Below are 25,155 nucleotides of genomic sequence, written 5' to 3'. Positions count from 1 at the left end.
CATAGGTGAACAATGGTGGAGAGGGAGATAATCTGATAGCATAGAAGAGTGATCAATCTAAAATGTAAGTGGAGAGGGATTATGTTAAGAATGAAGGATAATTGTTAAGTGAAGTAGTTCTGGATAATGAGAAAGATAACAGGTATCACAGAAAAAGGGGATGAAATATGCAGTTCTGCACCCATTTAATTATGGCAGCAGAATACAGTGACAGAGAGATATGATGAGAGGTTGGGAAGGCTTGAGGAAACTGGATGAGGGGCCAGTAGTGTAGTTACACACACACATACTTTCAGCCTCAGTTTTACCAAGATGAGCAGGTCTTCTTGAGTACTATATACTGTCAGTCATCCCCTCTGAAATTCAAAGTCCTGAGATCAGTCTTCACTTTATCCCATATCTTCCTGGGTCTCACTCATTCACAAGCTCCATCCACATTAATCTATTGGCACATCTATATAGAAAGAAATGTCTTCATCCATACTCATCACACATGTCCATAGCTAGTAGCATAGTCTCTTTGCACACTACATCCGATTCTGCTTATACCTAATTTTTTCTCAACACATTTGCACTTTGTTGTGCATTCAACAAAGCAAGGTAGCTTCATTTCTCTCTAGTCTCACAATTCCTCTTCATTCCAGACCAATCTCTCACAACCAAGTAACATCACTGTTCATATTCGAACATCATGCAGCCTTTCACTCTGAGACAGAAACTTTTTGCAACCAGCAGAGGTAAAAGCTTTCTGAACATTCTCCAGTCTGTTATTTTACTGGCAACAAAACTTTCAGAACAATCTCCTCTACTGCTAATTAGGTCACCTCCCAGGCATTTGAGGAAATCTATTTTCTATGGGAATCTTGTGAATGTTCCAGAGCATCTGTCACATAAAAAGTTTATTTCCTCTCTTAACCTGTCAGTCACAATGCTGTATATCTTTATATCCATGGTTTATTTGCACTGGATACACTATATGGAATTTCTGCTTACTGCTTTTTGACTTATTAAGCAGGATCATTTCCTTGCAAGATAAGAATACCGTAACATATTAACAAACACACAAGTTCAGTCCTCCTATATGACACTTTGGGCAAATAGTTTCTACAATAGTCCTGGACCAACCAAAGCTTTGTAATAGATTTGGTAGAAGGCAAGTGAAAGGAGCCTGTCATACATATATGTGTGTATATCTCCTTGGCTAGATGTCACACAAGTTTTAAATGAGTGTTACTATTATACAAGCAGCATCATTCATTTCCAGTCATGTATGAAAATATGTGCAGCCTTAAGGAAACCATCAATTTACATGAAGACAGGTGAAGGCATTCAGTTGTAGAAAACCAATAAATTCTATTCAACCCATGCAGCTATGGAAAAGTGGATGTTAAAATAATGATGTATGAATATGTATACATACATACATACACTGCATATACTCACATGGATATAAATGTATAAACATATGTATATACACATACACACATATACATGTGTGTGTGTGCCTGTGTAAAAATTTCGCACAGCATATATATATATATATATATATATATATATATATATATATACACATATATATATATAAGGGTTGTCTAACCCTTCTGCTAGTGATAGGTAATGGGATTTGATTCATGAAAGTAACAAGCCAAAATACAATGTGTTGCCTCTCAAATATTCTGGTAAGTCAATGTCTTTAGTATTAAGTTCGCCTATTTACCCTGAACAAAGTCAAATTAGACTGGATGTAATCTCAGAATGCAGAGGGATGGAAAAAATACCATAACAGAATATAACCCATGCATCTAAAGGGCTACTGACAGCTAGTTCGAATCCTTACATGTATGTGATGTATACACCATATGTATATGATACCAGCAACATAACACAGCTTCAATGATTTTCTGTTGTTTATTGCAATGGAATGCATAAGAAAAAGAAAAATTATTGGTTTCTTTAGATCCAGGAGGCAGGAGAGATATTGTGTAATGATGCTCGTATCTGAAGCTTTCAGATGTAACTGGCATCAGCCATGCCTATTAATCAAAACTAAATTTCGAATTTCACTTACCTGGATCTTACCTTTCCTTATTCTATGTTGCCTGTAGATGAACCATTAAAAGGAAAAGAATTTCACAAAATATATATATATATATATATATACACATACACACACACAAGATTTAAATACACGCCTCTGATAATACATGAAGCAGACAAGATTGTACAGCATGTAATTGAAGGTCATATTTAAATCCTGCATATATTAAGAGTACATTTTTTCGTTGATCCCATCAATAATGGAATATATTATAAAGCATCAAAACAGGTTCATCTATTAGCAATGTCGCCTCCAAAAATCATTTATTACATATGAAATAATAAGCTTCATTTATTTCATGTAATAAATAATTGTTGGAGGCGACATATATATATATATATATATATATATATATATATATATATATATATATATATATATATATATATATACACACACATATTTATTATAATGTATATATTATAATGCATCAAAGCCAGGTCTCTTTATTGGCGATAACAACCATTGTTTACATATGTAATGCTATAACTTTAGATTTTATAAATGATCAGATTAGCATTTTGCAAAGTTGTCTCCCTGTATATCTGGAACTGTGTGACCAACATGTAGGTAAAATATAAAGAGACCGACACAAACTTGAACGTTTAAGTTTAAAGACGAAGGAAGGAACCAACGACAGTCAGATTTGAAATCCAATATGACAGTTTGAAATTACTTGCTAATAAGTAAAATAGGTTTCTATTTTAAGATAGCTGATTTCAGCAATATCGTTTTAATACTACTTTTGAACTCTGACATTCAATGAAGTATCATTAAGTCTTGTGCATGTAGAAATAAAATATAAAAAGGAAATGGCTTATTTCCTTTTTTTATTATTTTTTTAAACCCTATGTACAGCCTACATTCTCTAAGCTCAACAATTCAATAATCACAACTCACACAATACATACTTTACACACTCATCAGACAATGCTATCTATAAAAGCTTTGACATCAAGAGCAACACTAAAATTATAAATAACAGATAAAAAAACCCTCAACATATATTTAAAGTAGACACCTCTCCACTCCCAAGCACAAAACTGCACATACCCCAGGAACAGAGCTGCATCTAGTAATGCAGTTAAAAATTTTGAGGGAAACAAAAACTCCAAAAAACTACTGAAAATACATGAGAGTGACGAAGATAATTTTTTCACATTCACTAAGTTGAAGGTGGTTATGAGAAGAATGGTGCTGCTGCATGGATATGTAATGGAAATAAGATCTGTGAAACAATTCTTGAATAATTGCTATTAAGCAGAATTAGTTGTGAACAATAGATGAGCCACCTGTGCTTTTTATTTTAAAAGAACTAAAATGCTGAAATGGAAAAGGATATTTGTGGGAAAAATTTTAAATCATTGAGATTTAGTTTTTTGTTAGAAAAAAATAATAGAAGTTAAAAAAATATATATATAATAATGGTTTCAAAAAATAAAAATCAATATTTACGGTTTTAGAGACTGGCAATCCGTTGCTGAACTGGAAAGGACTTTGCGGTAGAGTGATTTCTTCTGAGCTGAGAGCTTTGAGTTTGATGAAGTAGCACTGCTGGAATTTTGAGCTACAACCCTTCGTGGTTGAGAAGGAAGGCTTCCTCCACTAGGTTTAATTGCCAGGGATGCTTGAGCACACGTAAATGCACCAATGGCTGCAGCTGCTGCAGAGGGTGTACTACTACTACTTGGACTGCTATTTGCTCCACCATAAGTTGTAACATGTTGTAACCACGTACGCAAGTTTAATTTGCGCACAAGTTGCAATAATCGCAACCTGCGTTCAGATGGAGTAGGTAAATCATGGTCCCGCATCAGGATATTTTGTAAAAATTTACTGTTATACTGATGAAACCTGAAGAAGATAAAATGAAAAAGGAAAAAAACAAAAAAAATGAGAAATTGAAATATAATGATGACAACATGATCAGATGAGGAAATAACAAAATTCTTTAAGAAAATTTAGATTTTGAATTAGAAGAGGAAAATATTTTTTGCTGATCAAGTAGCTGACTTCCTATTAACTTTACAACTTTTCCCATATTCACTTCTCTGTAGTAATAGTAGAAAGATTTCAATAATTTTTGGCAAATGATTGAAAAAATAGGAAACAGCCAAGGAGTGTCAGACAAACTGCTGACTTTTGATTTCCTTTCTATTATTACTTCACCTCCATCTTTTAATCTCTCCTCTCAGAACAGATTATGACCTTCTTCCCAACCATAATTAATCTCATCCATATTCAAATATCCCAACCTAAGATCTGTGTTTGTCCCCACTTACTGCTTGACAACTGGTGTTGGTGTGTTTACATCCCCGTAACTTATTACTAAGCTTAAAAAAGAATTACTGGGGTTGATTTATTTGACTAATATTCTTCAGGATGATGCCCCAGCAAGGCCATAGTCTGATGACTGAAACAAATAAAAGAAAAACATAAGAAAATCTACAAGAATATGGACACCATTCCTTTATTTTAGACAAACTTTAACCCTTTAGCATTCATGTTACTCTATCAAATGTAATTCATCCACATTGTTCTGAATTAATCGTGCATTGTTTTGTAGCTTTGAGATTTCAATGATGTGATTGTTTATTTTTAGAATAACATTGTAATGTACGTGCGAAAGGTCTAATTCAGCTGGTTTAAATGCTAAAAAGCTTAAGTCTGTTGGCATCAGAAAGAATATCTAACTATAAATCTAGAAATATTCCTGCTTGCCAATATAGTAAAAGGAATAACAAAATAGTATGCCTCCACATGAATAAGGTAAAAGAGTGTTTTATTGAAGGTTGTTGCAAACAAACTTCACTGAGGGGAGGGGAACAACTTTCAAAAATAAAAAAATTCCATTGTAAATATTTCTTGGTGCTGTTATGCTTTCACTAATCATATTTAAAATATTTCTTATTCTACTGCAACTTTATATATTTTAGAGGTTATCAAAGGGGAAATAATTGTAGTTAATGTTTTAAGATAATTAACTACATGTGTCAGAGATATATATATATAAGAAATTTTATAACAATAGCTGTGCTTGTTAAGAAACTGAAGCTTAAATATTTCATGAGCATTTGATAAAGAAGAAAATAAGTCCTTAACTACCAAATAAACCAACTGTAAAAGTTAGTTTTAACTGCTTCTTTCTACATGTTTCAGCCTTTGGACTGCATCCATGCTGGGGCAGTTTGGAACTTATTCTATCAGTTACTTTTGCTGAATTGCTTAGCTACAGGGAATGTAAACAAACCAACACAAATTATCAAAAAGTGGAGGGGACAAACACAACACACATGCAAAACATGTATATACAATAGACTTCTACACAGTTTCCATCTATGAAATTCACTTGGAGGTATTAGTCGGTCTAGGGCTATAGAAAAAGACTTATCTATGGTGCCATGCAGTGGGACCATGCCTGTGTGTATACTAGTTGAAACTCACACTACAAACAAATGAAGGCATGAATGTGTTCTAAATATTTGTCAAATTGAATTAATTAAAATAAAATCAACTGTTTGTCAAGATTCAAGCAGATCAGCTGTATATCTAAGCAATAAATAACCTTCCCATTCCACTATAATGGTTTTAGATCACCATCATTGTTTTAACTTTGCTTTTATATACTTTTATTTTGTTAAGTCATCATGTAAATAAAATTGAAATCTCTTCAACAATGTTTTCATTTTACTGTTTTTTATTTTTTTATACCTTGACCTTTCTCCTGATTACTCATCACCTATCTTCACCTAACCCTGCCCTACTACAAAATTCTCTGGTAAACAGTACAAGTGCCTTAAAGCCATGTGAGCATTCTCACAATACTAAATAACAAAATATTCTCCCTGTAAATCGCATATAATTTCCAGTGCCAACTGAAGTTCAAAGGTCAACAGACATTAAAATAAAAAAAATGCTTGGTGAAGAATAAATTTTATCAGTTGTACAATTTATCATTAGTTATGTCATGGTTTTAGACACTAATGACATTTGAAATAGCTGGGAAATTAAAATTTTAATAAGAATTAATATTTTTTTAATTTCTGAAATGTTTTAATTACACACAAGTACTTCAAAAAAATTACAACAATGATTTTTTTTTTATTGCATACATAAGAGAGCTTAACATTTCTTTTTATTACATTTATTAAATGTGTGAAATTGTTTTGTTGTCAACGTCAAAGTGTAAACATAAAACTGAGGATATGTATAAAAAAATAATATTAGATGAGTGGAAGAAATCACTAGATAAAGCCTGGACTGCTGATGCTCAAAATATATTTGCTATATTATCACCCACCTTTATACTATTCATGAACCATGAGGTTATTACATTGCGTTAACAATGAAGTCTTGGTTTGAACAGATCTGGTATGCAAATATGCTGTTGAATTTAACAAAAAAAAACAAAAAAACAAAAACAAAAAAATCCTACTCTGCCTTTCCATTTTTAAATTTCATATAAACCAAATCCTAGACAGACATAAAAGCTGAATGTTAAAACGTGACAGACAAGAACAATTGGTTATTTGAAATCCATAAAGCCTTCATTAATACCAGCAGTTAGCCCAGGTTTACTAACTATATACCCTACAAAAAAGAAAACAGATTTGATGATCAAAATAATCCACTATCTGACCGAATGCAGTAGAATACTTTGAAGTTTTGGAAGATGTTTTTTGCACTTTTCTGAAACTATGAAGTTTTATGAACACTCCAAAAGCAACAAATATTCAAACAGCTGTAGATGTGTAGTTACCGAGTTGATACATCTACCAACTAGTCCTAAATAAACGAAAATACAAGCTGTTTAATTGTATGGTGTATAAATGGAAATAATTATGGAAAACAGTGTAACATCAGGTTACTTATATCATTTAATGCTGGCATAGTCAAATTTTGTGAGAAGCGGGCCACATCAGATATAACTTCTGGTGAGCTGTATTACTAAAAAATTTAAGCTAACTTTTCATTAGACATGCCATTCAAAAAGTGTGGCAGGTTGCAGTTTGTTGATGACTGATCAATGATAATGATCAAAAAGGCTGATCAGAATACTCAATTATTAAAGTTAATCGAAGCTATATTGATAACCATTACAAAGATTTGATGGGAATTATTGAAAGGAGAAAAAATCCTACACTTTTTAAAACCGTTATTTTTATGGTTACGATTAAAAGCATTAAATCTGTATTCAGGAATGGCTCTGAAAATGTCAAACTATTTCAAGTAACACTAGAAAAATGGAAGATCAATTAAAAAGCTGAGCTCAACTTTTCTTCTTTTTTTTTTTGGAAGTCTGATTGAATCAGGCATATCAACATCATGTACTACACAGTCTATATTTGTGTGGGTGTTATTTTTTATAACAAGATGTCATATCTAGAGCATTATATACAGAAAGAGAGAATGAAGACATTCACAATAACAAAATAAATATATAGTAACAGAACACGAAAATGAGTTCCAAACATCGTGAAAACACCTATAGGAAAAAAGAGCAAGATGCACATTCTGAAAACAAAGACAAGTTTGTTTTAAAGGCTGGTTTCCTGTACGCAGAACACAGAATTCCTGCAATTTGAACCTAATTTTTCTGATGAAGTTTGTTTATACAAATTGTTCAATGCCAAACATTAATGTTGTCAACATACTATCATCACATGATTTAAATTCTTATGTCACTAAACTATTTTTTTTTAATCATTATAATCAGTGAACTTACCCCTCCCCACGCTGTGGGGAAGTGTTGCCAGTAAGTACATCACAAGTTTTCCACCAAATAACGCTATCAGGAGCCCAGGTTTCTTTGAATCCAAAGAAAAAGCAACTTGATTCTTTTGACGTTTTTTAAAATTTACTGTTTTATAAAACGTGATCCGACCTCCACATACCGATAAGTTGTGTTGTAATGGTCAACGATTCATGTATTGACAGCTAATAAGCAATTAAAAATATTTCATAACTTATTATTTATTGTATTTGAATTAAATGATATTTTTTTCCTGTCACTCATTTCCGTTCATTAATTCCTCTCTCAAAATATCTTGAGAATGTATGGCACAGAGATAAATATAATTTACATAGATACTGCAGTGAGTTTATTGGAACCGAATATATATTCCGATTACCATTTAAATGTTCAAGTTATTGTTACATGGTAGACGAAGTTATCTTGCTATGATAACTTATAATACTCGTTATATCGACATCAAATATTTCCCTCTAAGATAAAACCCGACAATATGTATTATATCTGAAATACTAGGTGTCCTATAAATTCAAGAACGAAAAAAAAAGCAAATAAAAGAAATAAGTGTTTTCATTGCAAACGAAGTAACAAAACACCTGTCTGTATAGATAACATTTGGAACGAATAAATAGATATATGATCAGACCGATATGTGATAAGCAAACTAGCGAGGGTTACTTCTTTATACTATGCTTCACTGCACACACACACACACACAAAACACATACATGGGTGCAACGATTATGAATTTATAAAATAAATAGGCATAGGCAAGCATAAACTGGATAAGAAAATAAAAATGCAACATTCAAATTAGCTAGTAATGAAATATAACCAATTAAATTTCGACAGAAAATCCAGGATTTGAAGAGGATATGTACATGTACGACATGTATGCATGCATAAGTTATACATTGGTGTCTTATTTACAGTATAGATGGGGATCAAAAATATACAGTACGTTCTATGTTTTTGTGTACATAAGCGTGTGAGCATATATATATATATATATATATATATATATATATATATATATATATATATATAGGCATACATATAATGCACGCGCGGGCGTGGGAGAGAGAGGTGTGAACAAAGTCGTTTAGAAAAAGAAAAATTACAAAGAGAAGGATGGAAATTTCCAAGAGCAACTACGTCGAAAGCTAATGTTATTTCAGAAGTATTTATTCACAGCGCTCGTCCCACCATTCACATACACAAATAAACACAATGGACAAAAATAGGGTGGACAATTCTATACATGTTAACTAACTACTTCAAAGACAAATGAAAAAAAAAAAATAATAATAATCCGAACAAACGTACTAACCAAATGTGCGTATGTATGTGTGCCTAATAGCGAGTACTATGTGATGCATTGCACCTCAACATTCATTAGTCTATACAGAAAAGTGTGCTTTTGATTTTTTAAAACTTAATTCTATCTAATCACTGATAAGACAGGAGCATTTTTGGATTTCGATTCTAAGAGTAAAAAAGAAAAACAAACCCAATAGTAACTGCTGGTGAAACAAAAACAAGAAACTTGGCAGTAATAATAAGGGGAAAAAGTTACAGCCAAATGACAGTAAGATGGTCAGCAAAGGGTTATTTGTCTTAGGGAAAATGCCTAGCTATCATAGGCACAGATACATAACCAATTAATGAAGCTTCTACGACAGGAAGAACAAGAGTAAATTGAAACAGCTGAGAATGTGCGTGTGTGTGTTTGTTGTTCTGAACACGGAATAAAAGCACTCATTTTGTTTTTAAGCTGGATAGCAGTCGTAGTTTAGTTTAAAGAGTTACATGCATTTACCGACAGTCAAACTTTCCCCGTTCACTTATCACTCTGCCAATAATAATAATAGTTTCATACATTGGCATAATGCCGCAAATTTATAGAGAAGAGAATAACGTCGACAGCACCGACCCCTGGGCATTGGGAAAGGCAAAAATACCCGACTCCTGCGAAAAAAAAGACTGAACTCGGAACATAAGACTTAGCTAAAACACCGCATTTAACAGACGCATTCTGAGGGCGTCGGACAAAATTTCTGCGGTATTTAACAGGGTCTCTTTATATATAGAGTTCAAATGCGGACAAGTTCAGCTCGTTAATTTGTTGTTCCAGGAAAGATTTACATAAAGCATCCGAAATGAGAATGGAATTATAAAAGATTTATTGTTCCTGAACAGTTTAAAAACAAACAAACTAACAACTAGTAAATCCTAGAGTGGTAATAAAACTGCTATTTTGTTATAATGTAATAACTTGTGTATATGAAGTGTGATGAGAGGAAGATTGACAAAGATTGAAGGAAAACAAGACTACTATTGAGAGAGTAGAGAGAAGTGTTGTTTATGAGAAGGGAGTTACTACCTAAATATAGAAAGAAATCTAAGCGGTCACCCATATTTTTCTTCACCGAGTCTACAAATGATTAAATAACTGAAATTTCCGGAACATATATGACACACTCACACATATCTATTACAGAGCTGTGTGTAAATATTAGCTTTCAGAGTATGAAAAAGATTAAAATGCTTAATATATGTTACTAACTTACACGCGAATAAATAAAGATGTGTGTGTGTGTAGAGAGAAATGATAACTATACAACATAGCAAGTACAAAGACATGCACTATGTGAAAACCTAAATGAAAGACATGTAGTAGTCGCTTGAAGGAAGACCTGTTTTACAATACTCTACAGTAGGGAGATATTTGTTTTTCACTTAACCTTATGCTATTCCCTTCAAAAAGGTTCATTACAGACATGGTTTTATTAAAGTATCTACTTGTATATATTAATAGCACATACATAAAGTCTCCCATTTCCACTGTATTTTTTTAAATGTAGCCTTCGTCGACCAGTGAGGGTGTGACGTTCAGTGGGAGAAACATTACGTTCCATACACATACAGAGAAAAATAATAAATATACAAAAATGAAATAGGAAAAATTCGGAATGAAGTCTCAAACTATAATATTCGATACAAAAGTCATATCCAGTTTAACAGAGAAGCAAGGCGAAATGCCGGTAAGAGACATATGGGATCTCTTGGATCACTCACTATGATCTATCGTAAAAAAAGTAACAAACGATTCGGCATGAATAAAAATAAAAGGGAAATAAGGAGAAATAGAAAGAAAACCAGGGACAACAAATATATATATATATATATTTTTTTTTTAAAGGACCAAGGAGAGTTACGTATATAATCAAACTGGGAATAAATAAACTAACCTTGTCTGAGAAGTATGAGTCAAGAATATAACTGTGTGGTTTAATAAATATCGCCTCTTTTCTATTTTGCTCTGATAGTGTAAATAATCTGACACTGCTGGTTTGGTTGCTTTGCAGTATATCTCCTTATAGACTCTTCCAGCTGCTCATCTTGACTTGGCAAACCTTTTAGTTGCCTATCAAGTCCGACAACAGTTTAAAAAACAACAAACTATCAACAGAGAATGTTTGGTAACGCCACTACAGAATCAGAAACGATTCCTCCAGCATCGTTGCAACAGAGCTCCATTTCAGCTACATGTTATCATTATCATATTGGTGTAACTAGCGACCAGCTGACTATATTCGATGCCATGGCCAACAGGACAGTGAATATAAACCAAACACTTCCTTCCACTTTTGAAATCATCGACATACAAGCAGAATAGTTATTGAAGTCGTAGTGAGAGGAGCACCGACTGTTTCAGATACAGACGTGGTGGAGGTGGTGACACACACAAGAGTGAGGAGGAAGAGAGTGCGTTTGGTGAGGCAGTTGATGTGTTAGTAGTATGCTGTGTGTGCTATTGAATGTGTCAAAACTGTCTATTACATACGAAGCCGTAGTATGATATGGATTGTATAGATAGTACGCCTTATGAACTGCCAGGGAAATACCTTATAATAATCTCTAGTATTTTGTTAGCGTGGGCCACTCAGTGTAATTATACATATATATCACATACACACACACTATATATATATATATATATATATATATATATAGCGTTGGTGAGGAAGTAAATTGTTGTATATAGTAGTAGTAAGCAGCTGTAGTCTAGTTCATGCAGTACTTACTGTATGGATTTAGTTGTAATATTCGTGGACGGACTAATAAAGTTGTAGTTATTGATGTGTCGACTCATATTATCAACTGACTTCTTACATATCGGAGAAAAATACGTATAGAATGAAACAATGCAAATCCAACTATTTTTCTCATGGGCGGGACCCAACATTCATTATATGAAAGGCTGGGACGACTATATCCACAGTTATGACTGCATTGCTGCAATTTAGAGTCTTCAGGGACCAATAAATATTCCGGCTTTGTTAGTTATCCAGGATCTTTACACAGTTTTGTGTGTTTGTAATTACAATTTTGGTACCCATACACCGTCAGTCCAAATCTATCACGCTTCTGTAATCACCATTATATTTCCTGTCAGAACTATTTGTTCCTATCATCTCTTCACTTTTGTGACAAATAGTAAAACAAAAATTTCAGTAACCTTTCTGCTCAAAACAATTTGTTTATACCTGCTTTACAAGTAAACAATTAAAACACACACACATTCGATCTCTTCGAGTTATTTATTTTTGGAACTATCTGGCTGATTCATTGAAAACAAACCTTTAACTCATCCCATTTTAAACAGAACTAGCAGGCCTTCTTGCCAACCTTAACCGTACACCCACACTTCCAGCAAGGAGTGTTTTGTAGTGATTCTACGTTCTTTCAATAATGTATATATCATGTAATGGGCGAGTTCTCTCCCATACTTAAGCCGGATGTTGCGGTGCAGCATTATTCATTCAATAGTCTTTGATATACAAAATCTATTATCATTACTTCTTACGACAGTTTTATATAATGGATCAAATATATAGCCACCTCCACCACTAAAAAAAAAAAAAAAATCCAGAAGAGAACTTAACATAATCGGTGCAGCTCCTTTCAAATTTCAAATAGTAGTTATGTACGTCTGTAAAGTGACTTACAAGTATTCATCATCTCTTCAAACTACACCCTCTCGAATTTATCATACACTGACAATTACGTGGTCAGGATAAAATGCTTAAAATATATCTTACATTAAAACCAATGAAGGGTTTTTTTTTTTTATTAATTAATTTATATTAGATCTGAACGCGTGACTCGAAGGCATTTGCTTTCAAAGACACTGGGTCAATATCTTCAAACTTTAAGACTTCAGGAATACAATTTTTTAAGAAATATCGCCTGAACTACATTCGAAAAATCCGGTGACGACAAAGGCATTATTTCAGCATAACGCGGACAGATTCAAATCACTCGAAAATAAATAAATGAAGCTAGATTTGACATCAGAAGTATCACAAACTAGAGCAAAGTACTAAGCTCTCAAGAATGGTATCGTTTACAACAAGATCTTCGAGAATATTATGAGAGGAGCTTACCTTTTCTTCTTTGTGTGTATGTGAAATGCAGACATAACTGCAAGTAACGTCGAGCACTACATTACTTTCTTCGATATTTAAAGTTTTGCAGTTTCATTGCAATTTTTTTTTGTTTGTGCATTCCTTAATGTGATTAATAATTAGTCAATGCAAACTTCGACAATGGAAGCACTGACAATTTTAAAATCTCTCTCTTTCTCTTAATAAATATATTCGAAACGTCAAAGACTTTCCGTATTCCCGAGCGTCATACTAATACATCCTTTTGTTATTTACACCACCTGTCCTCGTCTGTTGTTGTTTTTTCGTATATTCTCCCATATATATATATATATATATATATATATATATATATATATATATATCAGAGGCGATTCCAGGTCATTAGATTCACTCGGGCTCATCACAGATTTCGCATAAGACACATGTATAAAAGAAGGTAAGAGAAGTTATGCACACCGCAGACATATGTGCACTAATAATTTAACAATAAGACAGAAATATAGTTTTAATATGCCTTTCTCTATTTCTAAGTGAAGTTTTAAAATGAGTAAAAATAAAGCAACCGGGCAAAGGTCTTTACACACAGACGTACAGAATAACAGCAATCAAATACGACAGCGGAATGCACAACAAACATCAGCCATATGACTGCCGCTAGTACTCTTGACAAGAGATGCCAGTTAGTCTTTTACACATGCCAGGCTCGTTCGTATTAGCCCGAGTTGCTGGATAATTTTTCGTCCCTTTAAGAATATCGTAGAACGGAAACTTTTCATAGATTGGAATTTAAATCCTAATCTCAATAGAAATTTATTGTTTCAAGAAAACATTGAATTTGAATTAGTTTTCATTTTTACGATTATAGGATAACAACGCGGACTGTAACTTCTGAGCTGGGGGTCAGGCGCCTGTGAACGATGTCGAGTGAACGTCTGCCACGAATATTTTTTGACACAGAGCACCTCTAAGACAACTGCCAGACGCCGAACGAAAATAAATGAACTGCGACCAGGCTCAAAAGGAGCTCGAGTTATTGGCTGCAATTACATACTTGAAGTCAGTGTTAGCAGAAATTAAATCAGCTTGTAAATACACGTTCACTTTACTAAATTTATACTTGGGCTATGTCCGAACATCTCGAGTACCGGAGTCGCTGATTTATATATATAACAAATTAAAAGGGTGGCTTATTAGCAGTTAAAACCTAAAGGCAAAATTAATAGAGGTCACAGGACGGCTATATGCGCTAGAGACTTACGTCCCTTCGTCAGTCATTAAGTATAGTGCTTTAGTGGCTTTATTTAACTCTTATTTTAGCATAAGCGGTGCTAATCAGTATTCTCCGTCACTTTTGTGACCTCTATTATAAATATATGTATTTTAAAAATTTCTTTCAGTCATTTGACTGCAGCCATGCTGGAGCACCGCCTTTAGTCGAACAAATCGACCCCAGGAATTATTCTTCGTAAGCCTTATTCTACCAGTCTCTTTTGCCGAACCACTAAGTTACGGGGACGTAAACACACCAACATCGATTGTCAAGCGATGGTGGGGGAAACACACACGCACAGACATATATATATATACATACAACGGGCTTCTTTCAGTTTCTGTCTACCAAATTCAAGGCTTTGGTCGGCCCGAAGCTATTGTAGAAGACATTTGCCTAAGATGCCACGTAGTGGGACTGAAGCCGGAACCATGTGGTCGGTAAGCAAAGTACTTGCCACGCCTGCGCGCGCGCACACACACACACACACATTATATATATATATATATATATATATATATATATATATATATATATATATATATATATATATATTCATTCATATTTACACTAAGCTGGATGATTCAGTCATTAAACCAATCAGAAGCAGCATTGTGCAGCAGCAGTCCAATTCCTGTATACGGGGATATGCGAAGTCGACATTCTGTATGTCGAGTTGTACAAACAACAGTCACTATTAGCTATACATACTCTCTGCTCAGATGTGATACTCAGACTGTTTCCAGTGATATGTAAGCCTAATGGCTTTTAAGCCTTTCGTGTTCACTGGAGATTCTACATGTTACTGCTCCATTAATTTAACTTCAAACGCAAAAACTACAGTTACAGCTGCTCAAAGATATTTTGTGGACGATGACAAAATTCCTAAAACAAGAAGCAAACTACCCAGTCAAATATGGCATCATAAAACCGAGAAACCCCTCGTGAAGGGCTTAGTTCGCAAAACAAAAACCACAAACGACATAATCTTGATTTCTCAATCATTCTCAACATTTATACATGCTTTGTCGAGCCAGTTGTTGGCGAGTTATACAAACTAGATTTCAACACTTACATTATAGTTAGGTCAATGTGAAACATGCCTATTATATCAACTACACCTGGTGATTGCTTACCGCCTATTACACTGCTTTTCAATCATTGTGACAATTGTGTACCAGACTGCCAGATCAATTTCATACAAATTAACATTAAATTTCTAAAACATAATGAGTTGTATTAGAATATAAGTGCCTTAGGAAAATTTTACTGCGTGTGTGTGTGTGCAGTGCAAAAGTAACAGAAAATACAACGTTCACGAAATGGGGAGGAAAAAATGAAATGCTTTTAAGGTTTCGAGTACATACTCTTCTTCCCGAAGGTAGGATAGAAAACGGAGAAATGGAAACGCGCGTGTATCCAATCGTTATGGCATGAGAAAAAGTGTGTGTGTGTGTGTATATATATGCGCGTATACAGATTCTGATCTACCGAGCTGATAATTTGATATTCAACAGTATCTTTACCCTTTACAATTACTATTTGTAGTCTTGTCTGAGAACTTTGTATTACAAGATTTTCATTTGGTCTCACGAACATGTCTTCTCCAAGCGATGACCACATTATCTTTAGAATAAATTTAAAATTTAAATACATTTCTGTCATATGTAACGGATCTCAACACAACTCGTTCTAATATAAAATGCCTTTTTGGAAAAAAACAATTTCTCTGATTATTATGATACATTCGAGATCAGAAATAAGACCTAATCATTGCATTCTTTTAAATGCCTCTAAGTTCCCAGCTCGAAAAAAATCATGGAATTGCCAGTTTAAGAGAGAAACGAACAGCACAAATTGTCAAATTTTTTTTCTATAAAAAACAAAAAAAAACCCCTAACGATAATCACTTTCTTCTTCTTCAAACAGCTTTTCAAAAAATTAAAATCGATTTAGAAAATGATTGCCTCTATGCTATTGGCAAGTTTACTCCATTTATAGCTGAGACAGGCGCATTAGCCACCGCTCTTGCTGTAACATTATCGAGGGAACTGTATACTTTTGTTGTGTAAGTTGTTAAATTAGTTGAGTAATAGCAACACATTCTCTTCGGAAGGGGCATTTTACCCTCTTTACAGACCAACAAAACGTATTGAGTTCAATGTTTGCTTTCAAATACCACGAAGGTAGATAATTATTTTTCGTCCTTCCTGAAAATACATATTTTAAGTGTGAGTGTGTCTGCATAAACATGGCTAAGTGCTAATGAAGTATGTTTCACCCTCAGAAGGTTCCGAGATCGATCTCACTATGTAGTATCTTGGATAAGTGTCACCTACCATAGCATAGGGTCAACTTAAGCGTCGAGAAGGAAACTGAAAGCTCATTGCATGTACTGTATAATTCAGGGGTTAACTTTTACGTCTATCCGATTCTGCTTAAATAGTTACACACATCTGTGAAATAATCATTTGCACAAAATACAGTAATCCTTCGAGTATCGTGTGTGCTACGTTCCAAAACCCACCGCGATAGGTGGAAATCTACGAAGTAGAAACAGTACTGTACTGTATGTATTTTATAATTATTTTTATAATTTGTATATACTTATTTTATAATAAATGCCAAACAACATCACAGAGGAATCGACGTAAGCTTAAATAATAAACAGTGATATGGCAAAGGATTACTGTACTTCAATGTTTTGGTAACTGACAGAATAACTGGAATAGTCATCGTCGAACCTGACAGTGGATCCACTTACTTTTTTACACACACACGCGTTAATGTAACAAATCTTTAGTTGGGGAAACAGTACGAAGCGATAGCCCCGAAGCTTCAACAAAGTGATGTGTTAGGGATCTTCATATCTTTATTTATATACCTTTTAGGTGGAGGTAAAGAGTACGTAACCCTAACCCTAAACGCCTACACTTTATATCCAAACCATTTTGTTTAAATATGAAGACATGTACACATGTATGGTTCATTCGTTTATACTCTTTCCTGGACTTGTGCTTAACTTAAATAAAGAAATGAATAAAGACGAAGGTTCAATTGCTGAAGTCCCCAGCAACAAAAACGTTGTTGTGCTAAGCACATAGAAACTTTTATTTCGGTTAGCCGTAAATGAGTAGCATTTGTGGGTCCACTGCGAGAAGAGGCCGAGTAGGTTAGAAGTGGATACTCTTTATTGGGTTGCCTTAGCTAACAGGTATTGCAGAAGGAGGGAAGTTTCCGTTCGTGTATTTATTGAGCACTTGTAGTTCATGGGATTGCATATGCATGGATGTTCTTCATTTCAATAATTAAAATAAAGGTTATTCCTTACGTAGGCATGAAACCTAGCAAGTTTATATCTGTATTAAAAGTGTTAGCAGCATAAGAGGAATCACTTCCACTGGGAGCAGTGACTGGATTACTGATGTAGAGAAGATAATAGGCGGTTAATCAACTCAGTGACGGGAATATTACGGACAAATCATTTTTTTTTTTGTTAGACGCCATAGATAAAAGGCAGGCTTGACTCAGAAAAAAATTTGAATTTATAACAGCAACATTCTAAACTAGATAACGTAAAGTATATAGGTTGGTTGGATCTATTTTAAAACGGGGGCGCCAGTTTTCATTTATGTTTTACGTAGTGTTTTTGGTACGGAAAGACTTTCAAACTTCGTATACTTATCTATTTTGTGTTATAGAACAGAAAAATATTTTTGTATTCGAATTTATTTCATGTAAAAAATTGTCTTATTTCGATAATTTCTACTAATCACTGACGTCTATTCAGTTGAAAACAGTTAGCGCTGTAACGGTGTATAACGTATTAATCCCCTAACCCTAACTAGACTGTTAACCGTAACCGTAACCCTAACTCTAGAATCCGAACTCTAAAATTGTTACACACATAGATACGCACAGCGTAATTTATTATATAAACAATATATGCGTATAAATTACAATTAAACCGGATGAAATATGTCACAGGGAATAACATTTTTATGACCGCCCAGCAGTAACTCTATTGAGCTGAATAGACGTCAGTGATTGGTTGAAATTACAGAAATACGACAACTTTAACATGGAATAACTTGCGAATTCCTTTTTTTTTTTTGTTAAGAAGACTAAGAGTAAAAGATGTTTTATATGACACATTCTACCAGTGTCCCAAGTTTCAAAGTGTTTCGTTAGTGTTTCGTTAAGAAAATACTGGCGCCCCCGTTTTAAAATAGATCCGGTTGGTTCGGTATTAATCCAGGCCAGCGTCACATACCTGTTGTTATATCATGCATGACGAAACGAGAAGGTAAATCAATACCTTTTCAAGAGTTTAAATGGCGAAAGTGAAGTGAAATAATTCAGTTTCACTTTCTTGAAAATTTAGCGTCGAGCTCTTTCTTATTAACAGTTCACAAAAGATTTGTGAATAAAAAAACAGCCTTGTATTTAGACAGTGAGCTGGCAAACGCGTCAGACAAAATGCTCAGCGGCGTTTCTTGTGGTTTTAATGTTCTGAGTTTAAATTACACCGAGGTTGACTTCGCCTTTCTTCTTCTCGAGGTCGGTTAAATAAATGCAAGTTAAACACGGGGTGATGTAATCAAGTTGTCTCTTCCCTTAAAACTGCTGGCCTTGTGCCTAAATTTGAAACCATTATAATTATTATTATGGTGGCGAACTAATAGAATCTTTAGCACATCAGACAAAATGCTTAGTGGCATTTCTTCCGGCTATACGTTCCAAGTTCCAATGCCACCAAGGCCGACTCTGTCTTCCATTCTTTCGGATTTGATAAAATATGTACCAGTCAAGTACTGGAATCGATGAAATCGACTCCTTCCCTTAAAAAAATTTCTGGCTTTGTGTCTATAGTAGAAAGGATTATAATAGCAAGGTGACACGCCAGGCAAAATGTTTAGAGGTATTTCTTTCGGCTTTATGATCTGAGTTCAAATGTCGCTGAGGTCTATCTTTCATCTTTTCGGGGTCGATAAAGTAAATACCCACAAAATTTCAGGTCTTGTGCCTATGATAATAATAATAAGAAGAAGGAAGATAAAAGGCATTGCAGCATCGGAAAAAAGGGTGCTTTCTGCCGGTTCTTTACATTCTAAGCTCAAGTTTCGCAGAGACCAACTCTGCTTTTCAAATTTCCAGAATAATAAAAGAAAGTACCTGTACAAATCGACTAACCCCCACTCCTCTTAAAATTACTGTCCATGTGCCTAAATCAGACATAATTACTGGAGATATGAAAGGATAACTCAATCTGTAAAGAATTAGATGTCATGACGAATCTAAATAAAATACTATAAGATATTTAGTCTGGTGCACTGCAGTTTCTGAGGATATCAACACCTTCAAACTATATATTTTTTTTTACACAAAATCACATATACATGTATGATGTATATGAATTACTGGATGTATAGCCTTTATAACAACATAATGATTTACACATGAGACACTTAACTGCATGCCTCCTCTTTCTATCACTCGTTATACATATATATCTCTTACCATGAGCTTGAGAAGACAGACCAGCAAAAATGAAAAAAACGGATGGTAAGTGTGAGAGAGAGGGGGGGAGAGAGTAAAGAAAGTGAAAGAGTGGACGGACAAGTAATATGGTGTGTCAGAGAATGCAAAGCGATGGAAAATTTAACAGTGTGTATGTGTGGAGAGAAAGAGAGACAGTAGAGAATAAGAGAGAAGAGCTAGAAACTGACTAAGTAAGACAACGGATGAGAATGACTAATCTCGTATTGGCTAGCCTATCATCAGAAACAGGATAATGTCTTCCATTAGATGCTGTTAATACCCTCATCAAGTTTTAAATCTTAACAATGGCTTTTGAGATTTATAAACCTCTTCGGTATGATGAAATTACTTCTTAGAAGAGTTTTAAATTGCAATGTATATACGTGAATATATTAACGGGTAAATAACTTAAATAAGGATTTCTAACACTAAAAAGCAACAGGTTCTGTCTGGGTGAAGTGAGTGAGTATTTAATTTAATTGCGACAGTTATTTTAATCAATACAAGGGCTTTAGAAAGCAAAGTTCACTCTGGCAAGATTTAAACTCAGTAAGGAGAGCTATATCTAAATTTCTCAAAGCATTTTGAGTGGGTACATAAAAGCACTCAATACACTCTCGGAGTGGTTGGCGTTAGGAAGGGCATCCAGCTGTAGAAACTCTGCCAAATCAGATTGGAGCCTGGTGTAGCCATCTGGTTTCACCAGTCCTCAGTCAAATCGTCCAACCCATGCTAGCATGGAAAGCGGACGTTAAACGACGATGATGATGATTTTGTCTAATGTTACACCACTGAGTAGCAAGAATTTCCTTCGCAATATCAGGAGATAGCATTTGATATCCAATGAGATGGATATGTCGTACGTGCTCACCAAACTTCAAGTTAAATGATGCACAGTCAAACTGTTTTTAAAATATATATATGTAACACCTACCAAATATGCTGAGTGCCATTTTCTTTTATTCGTCCACCCATGCACACACACACACACACATTAATCATTATATCGACCAGATTCAAGCATGGCTGGAATGTGCCATCAATACTGTGTCTTGAACTAGAATCCTTCCAATATTCTCAAGTTTCTTAGTATATGTGTAGACTTATTTCTGCGAGTGTGTAAATTTAGTATTTAGTATTTGGATGAGTGAAGATACCCGCACCAGACACCTTCTACTATCTATTTAGGTGAACTATGGTTTTTGAGTTAACAGTTCGACTAGACTTCCCTTCTCATCACTCAGATACCAATAAAACAAAATACTAGTAGCAGACTGATGTCAGTTACGTTGCTTGTATTTCTATTTTTCTTTAAAGTGGTAAAACATTAGGCAGAATAAGTTGTATTTGGTTGTAACATGATGAATAATGGCTACATGCACACACATCCCAGACAATATCCAAGGTATTACAGCCTTTAGCCCATTGATATGCATAGTTCTTCCTATTTCTCTTCTGTTACTACAGCAATAGTTTTTACTCCCCTGAACTAGCAAGTTTAGTATTACCTTTGTCCCAACTCCTTAACTGTATCTACCTGTCTTCTTATTGTTCCTACTGTCTCATTTCAAAAGACTTTGTACAAAACGTACAATGAAGAATGTCAGACCATATTTTCCCAAACAAACATTAAGAAACTAAATAATTAACCTCAAGTTGGGGATACCTGCAATGAGTATGGCACACAGATCTTTCTCAGATTAATTAACAGTGATGATAATGATGATGATGATCCATTCTACAAAAGGCACAAAGCTTGAAATCTGGGGGACGGGGTAGTTGATTGCACTGACCCTAAAACGATGAAAAGCAAAGTCAATCTCAGCATAATGATATTGATGATGATGATGATGCTTCTAACATAGAACCTAGACCTGATATTTAATGAGAAAGGAATAGTTAAACTAATCTCGGCAGGATTTGAACCAAGAACATAAAAATTCAGAAGAAACACTGCAAGGTACTTTTTCTGATGCTCTAAGAATTTTGCCAATCTGCAGGCTTTAATGATACTAAGAGCATAGGAATATTTAAAACAAAATTTTTAACATTATCACAAAAGGAAATAAAGGAAGAAGTAGTTGTTGTAAATTAACATATTATATAAAGTTGTTATGTTAAAATATGGCTATTTAGCTGAAGGGCTCTTAGTGTGTAGTTGTAATATTCAATAACATTAATTTTACTTCTGTTAATAATTATTTTTATGAACAGAACAAACATGAAAACAAATGACCTAATGCTGCCTAACTCAAAGTAAGCCAAAGTAAAGCACTATTATATCAGATACTTTGTCTTATGAAGTCATGGAATGATATTTCAGACAATATCTAAAACAAAACTATGAAGCAAAAATAATTGAGTAGACTACCAACTTATGGGTCACAATTTCAAATGTTGCCTCAATTTACAAAGCTGCCAAAAACAGGTTTCACAAAGTGTGGGTATACTGGATCATATTCAAGGGTAGGGTTGTCTCTCATTTGCTTATTGCTACTGGACTATGAACTCTCTGAAGTTTGTGAAATGATTAACTCTTAGTGACACCATCATTAATGTTATGTCACCTTTTTTTTAAACACCAGCAAAGCATAATCGATTTTGTAAGATAGCAACTTTTCCACAACTCAATTTTGTGCCATCACTCTGATAAGGCCTTATCCTGATGCTTTCTTAACAGGTTGATAATACTGTCTGATGATACCTACCTAGTCATGCATATTACTCACGCACAAGATGTCATACACTTGCTCTTGGTACATTTGGATCTGTTTCTAAGCCAGGCATGGGGAACCTTTCTTGAGAAGTGGGCCAGATGAAACACAACTAATCATCAGATAAGCCATACTACTTCAGCAATTCAATGTTATTTTTCCTTAGGCATGCCATCCAAGAAAGTGGGCTATGTCTACGAAAATTATAAATGTTCCTATACATTGATTTATTCTAAAAAGTACAAATTCCTCTTACACTTAATTTACCAACTCAGTACAAGACATCTGTAATTAAATTGTTTTTGTGGATAGTAAATAGGGAGAGTTAAAAGTTACAGGCAAAAGGAAAACTTAAACACACACACACACACACACACACACATATTTTCCTTCAATACGACTACCAAATATAAACATAATTAAAAAAAGGATTAATTTACAAGTGTTATTTGTATTGACTGATATTTAAGAATTTCACAGATATGGAACCACCCAAATGATACTTTTAACATTTTATCTCCATTGGTTCAAAGAGGCTGAAAGTAAATACACACAATAGCTAAATATTTTACTACAGTAATTTCATATGAGGATCTAAATATATACATAAATACATAAAACCATTGACTAATTATGCCAGTACACTGATTATTATATACTGTCTTTAAAATGTATTAATGAATTAGCCAAGGCTTATGAAGTACACAGAATGTGTGCCTCAAATATAAATTAATTTAATCCTTACAGATATATATATATATATATATGTAAATACACATACACACATGCATACTGGGTGTGTAATTAAGAAGTTAGTTTCATAACCACGTGGTTTCAAGCTTAATTCCACTGTGCAGTAAGTTGAGTAGTGCCTTAAGCTATAGCCTCAGGCTGACCAATGCCTTGTGAGTGAATTTGGTTGAGAGAAACTGTGCAGGAACTTGTCATATACATGTGTGCATAGATTAATGTTTGTGTTTGTCTCCCACCATTCAAGAACCTGTATTGGTGTTTGTTTAAGTCCGTGTAACGTAGTAGGCTGGCAAAAAAAGAGCAACAGAATAAATACCAGATTTTAAATAAATTTTGAGGTGATTTGGTCTGCTGCATTTGAAAGCAGTGCCTCATCATGGCTGAAGTCCAATGAACAAAACACAACTGAAAGAATAAAAGAATATATATATATATATATATATATATATATCTTTACTCTTTTACTTGTTTCGGTCATTTGACTGCGGTCATGCTGGAGCACTGCCTTTAGTCGAGCAAATCGACCCCAGGACTTATTCTTTGGAAGCCTAGTACTTATTCTATCGGTCTCTTTTGCTGAACCGCTAAGTTACGGGGACGTAGACACACCAGCATCGGTTGTCAAGCGATGTTGGGGGGGGACAAACAGACACAAACACACACACACATATATATATATATACATATATACGATGGGCTTCTTTCAGTTTCCGTCTACCAAATCTACTCACAAGGCTTTGGTCAGCCCGAGGCTATAGTAGAAGACACTTGCCCAAGGTGCCACGCAGTGGGACTGAACCCGGAACCATGTGGTTGGTAAGCAAGCTACTTACCACACACCCACTCCTGTGCCTATATATATATATATATATATATATATATATATACATATATATATATATATATATATATATATATATATGTGTGTGTATGTATAATATGTGTGTTGTGTGTACTGCATATGAATGAGTGGTGAGAAAGATTAGATGTTTAATCTTCATTAACATCCACTGCCTGATGCAGTTCTTTTCATGATTTTTCATTTCTAAGACCTGTTCAAGTGAAATAAACAGGTTTCCTCAACAACAATCTGCATTTCTTTTTTGAGTAATTCATTTTATTCGCTTCCGTTATTATAATTGAAAACAAACCCTGCTTCCTTAAACCCTTTTATTACATTCTAATAATAAACTCTTGAATCTTCTTAATACTATTGCATCTATCTTTGTATAAACCTATATCTTTTGTCGTTTTTGTTTCTTTAAACACTGCGACTGCAGGACTCTTTTCCTGTATATAGAATACTAAATTGTCATCAACATCAATCTGGTCTGGTAATCTCTTACTACAGAAAGGCAATTATATGAACAAGAGCCCTAGTTCTTCCTCTGTTAAACATGTAAAAATGATTAAATCAAACAAAAGCATATGCAGAAGCTTGCTATCCAATAAGATATCAGGGCATCTATTGTGTGAGATACAAATAAAATATTATCAAAAGCTTTTAAGGAATTAGTTCTCTGGCCTTAAAATCATCTTATTACAATATATATTTATGTTTGTTTGTTTCAATT

The 25,155-nt window shown here is 34.1% G+C and overlaps 1 protein-coding gene across 8 annotated transcripts in view; it reads right to left on the bottom strand.

Annotated features, from left to right (window-relative positions):
* Window positions 1-25,155, bottom strand: part of LOC106873157 (uncharacterized) — a 137,394-nt gene that overhangs the window by 21,487 nt on the left and 90,752 nt on the right. For all 8 annotated transcript variants that reach the window (XM_089354233.1, XM_089354238.1, XM_089354245.1 and 5 more), the window contains one exon: window positions 3,554-3,952. In XM_089354233.1, the coding sequence (XP_089210359.1) occupies window positions 3,554-3,952 (399 nt within the window). The remainder of the gene's footprint in view (window positions 1-3,553; window positions 3,953-25,155) is intronic.

The sequence above is a fragment of the Octopus bimaculoides genome, chromosome 1 (genome assembly GCF_046866305.1).
Source record: "Octopus bimaculoides isolate indiv1 chromosome 1, ASM4686630v1, whole genome shotgun sequence".
Lineage (NCBI taxonomy): Eukaryota > Metazoa > Mollusca > Cephalopoda > Octopoda > Octopodidae > Octopus > Octopus bimaculoides.
This window is presented reverse-complemented; position numbering and strand designations above follow the sequence as displayed.